Source organism: Scylla paramamosain, chromosome 14 (genome assembly GCF_035594125.1).
Source record: "Scylla paramamosain isolate STU-SP2022 chromosome 14, ASM3559412v1, whole genome shotgun sequence".
NCBI classification, from domain to species: domain Eukaryota; kingdom Metazoa; phylum Arthropoda; class Malacostraca; order Decapoda; family Portunidae; genus Scylla; species Scylla paramamosain.
In genome coordinates, this window is record NC_087164.1 from 9,557,074 (window position 1) to 9,564,922 (window position 7,849).

At 41.0% G+C, this 7,849-nt stretch overlaps 1 protein-coding gene across 4 annotated transcripts in view; it reads right to left on the reverse strand.

Moving 5' to 3' along the window:
* Positions 1-7,849, reverse strand: part of LOC135106820 (uncharacterized) — a 109,038-nt gene that overhangs the window by 34,375 nt on the left and 66,814 nt on the right. For all 4 annotated transcript variants that reach the window (XM_064016162.1, XM_064016164.1, XM_064016161.1 and 1 more), the window contains exon 2: positions 6,210-6,270. In XM_064016162.1, coding sequence (XP_063872232.1) covers positions 6,210-6,270 — 61 coding nt within the window. The remainder of the gene's footprint in view (positions 1-6,209; positions 6,271-7,849) is intronic.

The following is a 7,849-nucleotide window of genomic DNA, read 5'->3' on the forward strand; positions in this document are numbered from 1 at the left end:
CTGTCCACCTCTCTAACGCAAGAGTTAACCAGTATTCTCAATCATTCATCCCTTTCTCTGATAAACTCTGGAAATCCCTGCCTGCTTCTGTATTTTCACCTTCCTATGACTTGAATTCCTTCTAGAGGGAGGTTTCAAGACACTTATTCATCGATTTTTGACCACTGCTTTGACCCTTTTATGGGACTGGTATTTCAGTGGGCATTTTTTTTATTAGATTTTTGTTACCCTTGCCCAGTGTCCTTCCTACATAAAAAAGAAAAAAAAAGGTAAAAAAAAAAAGATAAGTAAAACGTATGACTGCACTTAGTAAATAAGACACTGAAGATCACACCAAGATGGACGAAAGTTGTGACATACATCTTGTGAAGTAACAAAGAAATGTAAGCCAAATGAAGTCAAGAAATGTGGATGAGCTAATATTCAAATTGTTAGGCATAAATAATAATGTTAAGGAGAAACACGAGACATGATGTGGACAAGGAAAACACAGCTGAAGGCATTCATATTTGAACATAACGCATCGAATGATAAAACAGTATTAACCAAAGTATGAATGTGAACGGCCAAAAGTCTGTTCGTATGTATTCTTTTCCACTAATCTAATCTTATTGTGAGTCCTCTGATGTGTTGGCGGTTATCTTGCAAAGCCTGACAATTGATAGATTCTAAGATAAGAGAAAGATTAAGACCGAAGGAAAAGTTAAAACCGGTGGAAGTGAGCATGGCAGGTTACACAACTAACCGCCACTGTTCGTGTATAAGGAGACAGAATATCAGAAACTTAACTAAATTCCGTGAAGGTACGACTAGGTAAGAACACACACACACACACACACACACACACACACACACACACACACACACTTCGTCATTAATTTGTGCGCGGTTCTTTGTGTTCCCGATGACGATCAGATTAACTCTGTGTGTGTGTGTGTGTGTGTGTGTGTGTGTGTGTGTGTGTGTGTGTGTGTGTGTGTGTGTGTGTGTGTGTGTGTGTGTGTGTGTGTGTGTGTGTGTGTGTGTTCCTTAACCATTAAATCAAACCAACCGTTTAATCAAACGTGTTGCAAGTTTAGAGTTTGGAGTGTGACTTCAAAAAAATGTAACTGTCAACCAAACGAGTGAATAACAGAGCACGTAGTTTAAAAATTTAATGTTCCAGTACCTGCTTTCTCATTTTGGTTCTATAAATCGTCTAAGTTTACTTACATGAAATCAAAATTGTGTCACAAGCAGTTAATAAAGCATCAACACAACAATAGCAGTTTTAACTCATTCACTGCTTAACAAAATTTTTCCCCATAACCAATTACAACTTTTCAAGGCATACTTTTCTTTTTGTGCTAGTCAAATAATTCTTTAGTATAAAGACACAAACAATGCATTTTATTCTTTTCTGTGGCTCCATGTAGGTGATCTTGTATACAGTGTCCTGATTGTTAACAGAAAAGATGATTATGGCAATAAAGGGTAGAGTCTTTACGTCCTCCACCTCCAATACTAGCAGACGGGTAGAGCAAGAGACGCGACCAGACCAGTCCATGGAATCAGCGGCCGTGAGTGAAACAGTCCTTGAGAACTGCTGCAAGAAATAAGCGTATGTATGATCGTGTGCGCGGGGAAGACTAATACTTCGCAGCTTCACAAGGAAGGGTGAGACTAAACCTAAGCCAATGAAGTGTTGGATCATGGCGCAAACAGACATCACAGCGTTTACATTTATTTATTTTTTTGGACACATTTCAGTTTTTAGGTCTTTAGATATTTTACGTAATGAAGTGAAATGTAACGGCATGTCTCAGGGCAGGTTCCGCGTCAAGATATTACCTTGCAAATTTTTCTTTACAGCAGTGTATAAGCTGCCTATTTGTACGTTGCCGCGTCCTGACTCTTTGCCTGCTAATGAAGATGTGACATTTATTGTTTGAGTCACCTCCACAATTTTTACTGAACAAAGACAAGAATACTACTACTACTGCTGCACTAAAATGCTTGACGTATTAGGTAGCTCCCTTTGCTATCACTGGTGTCTCGATATTATACTCTAAACTTGAACTAGACCATCTTATCAAGCTTGGGAAGAAGCCAATGCTTAACTCAACCAGTCTGCCAGTAATTTGTTTTTGAGTAAGTGGAAGTAAATAACACGAGTGATCACTGCAACTTGAATTTTACTGTAGATCAACGTTCGTGTCTTCATTATGGTATTTGAAGGGCTGCCAGACACAGTTAGGATGCTCGACGCGCCACTACTGCAGCGGCAATGTTCAGGTCACCAGTGGCATTGGATGTTCCTTCAAAGTGCATTCACGTGGGGGAATCGTATCTTTGGCAGGCACATTCTCACAAAGGGCTGCTGAGATGCAAACCATCTTTTTTTTTTTTTTTTCATTTCAAGATTTATAAGTCCCCACTGAGATTATTTTCGTTCCGTGGTACCTTATGAAAAGCCCAATTTTTAAGGTTTTTAACTTCATTCTCTCCACTTCCAAATTTTCTCTTTGGTCTCTCCAAACTACGAGTTTGGAGAGAGTTTGGAGTTTCCTTTTCTCACTCGTTTAATTTATCTCCGTCCACTTCATGCCCCTCTCCAGTCACACGGTAATGTTTATTCAAGCTTTTCCACTTAACTCATTGACAACCTTAAAAAAAAAAAAAAAAATACAGGATTCAACTTCACTATCTGTAAACTGAAAAGCTGAAAATCGAGACCTTGATACAACCTTTCCTCTTCTTTGAAAATGCTGAAAAACCGTCCTTCTCTCCACTAAATGCTGACATTCAGTCTTTCACCAACGCTGGAAACTGGAAAGGTCATAGGTGCCTACTCAGCTCCTGTAAGGTCAGACTGTTTGTACTGCCTCCGCCAAATCTTTTCTCGTGACTCTATACGCCAAGGCCTTTCCCATTCTTGTTTGGATTACTGGTCTTGGCGTGGAGTGGAGGGAGGAAGCAGGTAAGTAAGGGAGGTTCTACCCTTACAGAAATATTAAACAGAGTAGAGTCAAAAGCTTACTCGTTTCATCGATTGGCCTCCTTTTACTGTCTTTGATCTCACTCACCTCACCGCGCCACTGCCTCTTGCTTTGCTCCACTCCCGTGTGCGTGGTTACTGTTCCTCTACACGTGACATTTTGTACCTTTGACGAGTGGTAGTTAGGCGCTCATTCTGGAGCAATATCCTAAACACTTCTAACAGCGCCTCCACTACTTTCAAAAGGCTATAGCTGAAGTTACACTTTTAAGGTTCTAGTGACGGATTAACAAGTTTTTTTTTTTTTTTTATTATTAACAGGAGAAATACTCGTGAGAACCGGGATAATCGTGGTGAGAAAGTAAAGCGTTTCTTAAGAAAGGCCCTCATTTACGTGGTTACTGCTCTGTTCTTGGCACCTTGTCGTGCGTATCTTTAACGAGTGGTAGTTAGCTTATATGCTGGCGTTTACGTGGTTGTTGCTCCTCTAAACTTCGTACTTTGTGTATTTTAATTAGTGCAGTAATGAGTTCCACCTCTGAAGCTTCTTCCACCTTCTTTGCTGTCCCTCCTTGCTAAAGGTTTGTTCTGTTGTTTATTGTCATGCGAGTGGTGTCTAGTTTCCCTTACACAAGAATATAAATTTCTCGCCTTGGTTTTCTCTCGCCATACCCCATTGCTGTCAACGCTTTCAATGCTAGGCTCGCACTTTGTTAATATTCACAGTATTGTAAAAAAAAAAAAAATCTTGGTCACAAAAAATAACAAATAAACAAAATAAGATAAAACAAATGATAAAGAAAATAAATAGCTAATAAAATAAAACGAAATAAAATAAAATAAGTTAATCTGGACTTTTTAAGTTACAAAAATATTCAAGCGACTGCACTGAAAAAAAAAAAAAAAATAGAGATCTTAATGCTCCAATGACCATGAAAAAACTATTCAGCAATGACAAAGTTAAATTCCAAACAGTCTGCACCAGTCACTCCCCTTTGACAGACACAAGGCAGACGCAGGCCAGGTAGGGAATTAAGGTGTCAGCGCAGGCAGTGACGAGCGAGTCCTCTAATATTCTCAGCTCTACTAGTATTCACGTACCTACAAGTAACTAGAAGCAATCTCTTTATTACCTTATTAAGCACAAGAGGCGCGACCAGACGTAACAAGGCCTGGAGAAGAAGGTCCCGTTATAAAAGCACGCTAGTGAAGTCGTGGCCATAAATTAAGTAACATTCCACACTCTTAATTTGTTTTGAGTTTTTTCCTCAATATAAGTCCCCAGAATGGCCAAGAATACATTCATTGTCGAGTTTTGCAGAAATATTAACACATCAGAGAAATTCAGACTGAGGAAAAGCTCCAAACACAGTGGAAGGGAGTGTGGGGGATTACTTATTCGCTTCCTGACCACAACTATATGGCTCGCACCTCCACTGCTCCGCCGCCACCACAGAGTCCTTCCTGCCTTCTGTCTACCCAAGATATCATTAGTTAGGATTGGTAGTGTTGATAGACGAGAGAGAGAGAGAGAGAGAGAGAGAGAGAGAGAGAGAGAGAGAGAGAGAGAGAGAGAGAGAGAGAGAGAGAGAGAGAGAGGAGAGAGAGAGAGAGAGAGAGAGAGAGAGAGAGAGAGACAGTTTAACCCACCGTTTCAATGCCATGGCATCAGTTTCACTCTGCTATGGCTACAATTTGAGCATTTCATTAAGTTCAGGGCCAGCTTTTCTCATATCAAGAGGCGAAAGCTCATCTCCATCTATATTTACCGTGTTCTGAATAACAGGTGATTTTTTTAAGAAGCACGTGAATTGTGTGTTGAACGGGTGAACTTTCTCCTGTTTGACACGCCCATACTGAGACGCTACATTACGATTATATCTATATTTATTTTATTCTGAGGTGATTTTATGAGGCTTTCAAATAGTTTAGTGGTGAATAGGTTAACCTTCTCCTATGTTAGACGCGCCCACATTGATGCTACACTACAATTACATTTACCTTATTCTGATTAACCAGAGATGATTCTAATTAAGAAGTTCGTAAACTGTGTACAGGATTAGCCTTCTGCCGTGCTAATCGCGTACACAGGGAGATCAGAGGGCTGCTGGCTCTTCCCCTACACTGCATCTCGGCCTCCTTGGTAACGCTGGCTAAAAGAATGCGACCAAGAAACAAAAGACGTGTGATGAGGTATAACATTACGATTGCTGAACGTCCGTGTAGCACAAAAGACACCTGACCCACGGAATTCCCCGCTAGCCTCCCTCAGCAACCGGCGCGCGCAGCCTCACTACGGGTAGGGATTTCTGTACGTGGTAGAACTTGGGGCAATGCTGAGTAACTAGATCTCAAAATTTGTTCTCAAAATTTGTTGTTTACTAAAGGTACTGCATCTTGGACTTGCACGCGCACCAAGCCTATAGTAGTGTAGTGTAGGGCTACTAAAAGGTACACATTTAATATCACATACTTATCTAGGATTAGGTGGCGCACTTAGGTGATAGTCATGGAGCACTGTTTGCCAATCACTGAACTGAATGCACCGTAACATGAGACTGCTGCAGTATAATCCAGTTTCATACAGGGACTGCCACATGTAGGGCTGGCAGCTTCTTGCAGTTTCCCTTGTTTTCTTATCTCTCTCTTTTTTTTTTTTTTATCTATTATTTATTAATTTATTTCTGAGCAAGAATGGTGTTTGTAAATATTCTTAAGGTGGACAATGTTTTTTTTTTATATCACCTATGGGAAAAAAAACGAAATTGTGTCGTTTCAATCCATTACTTGTCTGTCTGTTTAGTTTCAATCCATTACTTGTCTGTCTGTTTATCTGCTTATCCAGCCATGTCTATGTATCTATTAATCTGTGTCAATCAATCAATCTATTTTTTTATTTATATATCGATGTCTATATATCTATCAACATATTTTCCTACATATATTTATCTATTTACCTACTTAACTATGTATCTACCTGTCTGTCTGTCTATCTACCTATCTATTCATCTACCTGCTTGCCTACCTATATCTACTGACCCATTTATTAACGATCAAAACGTATTACCTAAACCCATCAATTGATCCATTCACCTGATTACCTTAAGAGCAACACATATACAGTGCATAACCTTAAATCGTACTATATGCAACCACGCAGCAAGTGAACCATCTCCCCTCGAGCCTTCCCAGTCACACACAGAGGCAGCGGGACAAGGGAGAGGATACTCACCTAACATCCGTACCACTAGACCATTCTGGGACGTGAGATCCAGTGCGGTGCCTTCCCTTCCCTGTAACAGACGAAAGAGACACGTTAGCACACACACACCGAGTAGTGCAGTGGTTAGCACGCACGGCTCACAACCAAAGAAGGCCCAGATTCGAATCCCGGAAGCGGCGAGGCAAATGGGAAAGCCTCTTAATGTGTAGCCCCTGTTCACCTAGCAGCAAGTAGGTACGAAATGTAACCCGAGGGGTTGTGACCTCGCTGTCCCGGTGTGTGGTGTGCAAGTGGTCTCAGTCCTACTCAAAGATCGTAGGGTAACGGCTGGCTGGGTGACCAGCAGACGACCGTAGGTGAATCACACATACACACACACACACACATTAGTAGAGGAAGTGAAGTAAGTAGTATACATAAATCTAGCGTAAAAGAGTGATGATTTGATATCGAGAGAGAGAGAGAGAGAGAGAGAGAGAGAGAGAGAGAGAGAGAGAGAGAGAGAGAGAGAGAGAGAGAGAGAGAGAGAGAGAGAGAGAGAGAGAGAGAGAGAGAGCCTAAATACATAACTTTGGAACGGAAATGCGAGTTTAAAATGTAGAAAAAAAATGTGGGAAAAACGGTAAATAAGAAGTTGAAATCCTGTTAGTTAGCACTGCACAACACGATTATTTCCTGGCATGCCTCACACACACACACACACACACACACACACACACACACACACACACACACACACACACACACAGACGGTGGCAGCCAGAGCGTTTGTTATTGACAGGGGCACAGTGCTGGCCTTCCTAAGTTTCTTTTTGTTTATCTCCGCACACAAGACTGTCGCGCCGTACCTTAACCGCCCCAGCAGTGTTACCAGACCTGAAGCAGCGACAGACCGATTGAGACTGTTATGCATTTCCATATTGATGACATAATTCTCACGATACGATTTTGCGTTGATAATTTTCTTTCGTTTCGTTACTGAACACCATTACCGTTTTTCATTTTTTTTTTTGATGATTATTCAATCCATATGTTATCGTCTATAGAAAAGTAAGTAAATATCTCGAATTCATACCACTGCTACTGAAACCTTCAAACGGAATACCCTGAAGTTTGCTGTACACCGTCTGGCAAACATGCGTCCCAGTTACCGGAATGGCTCCTCAAAGAAAAGACGTTCCGTGGCATTCTTTAATGTACTTGTTGCGTTACTAGACCGTGTTTACTTCCCCACCCGTACATTTATTGATGGCAGCGGTGGGATGGCTGGCACAACACAGCACAGTGATGAGGGAGGCGGTGCACCAATACACCACTAATAAGTTTGCTCTTGGTTAAACATAAATCCTTATAGAAAGGAGAGAGAGAGAGAGAGAGAGAGAGAGAGAGAGAGAGAGAGAGAGAGAGAGAGAGAGAGAGAGAGAGAGAGAGAGAGAGATGGGGGTAATCTAGATAACTTTTCCTAACATGCCTTATTCCATTACACAGACAGCGTCCTTCGTGGTGATGTCTACAAACACACAGGCGGAAAGTTTATGTCTTATTGTTTAGATGTTTATACTCTTCCTCCTCCTTTCCGTATACCATAAACCACAAAATTAAGCTGCTTAAGTTAATGATCTATGTTTGTGTTTTTTTATTCTTTAGGT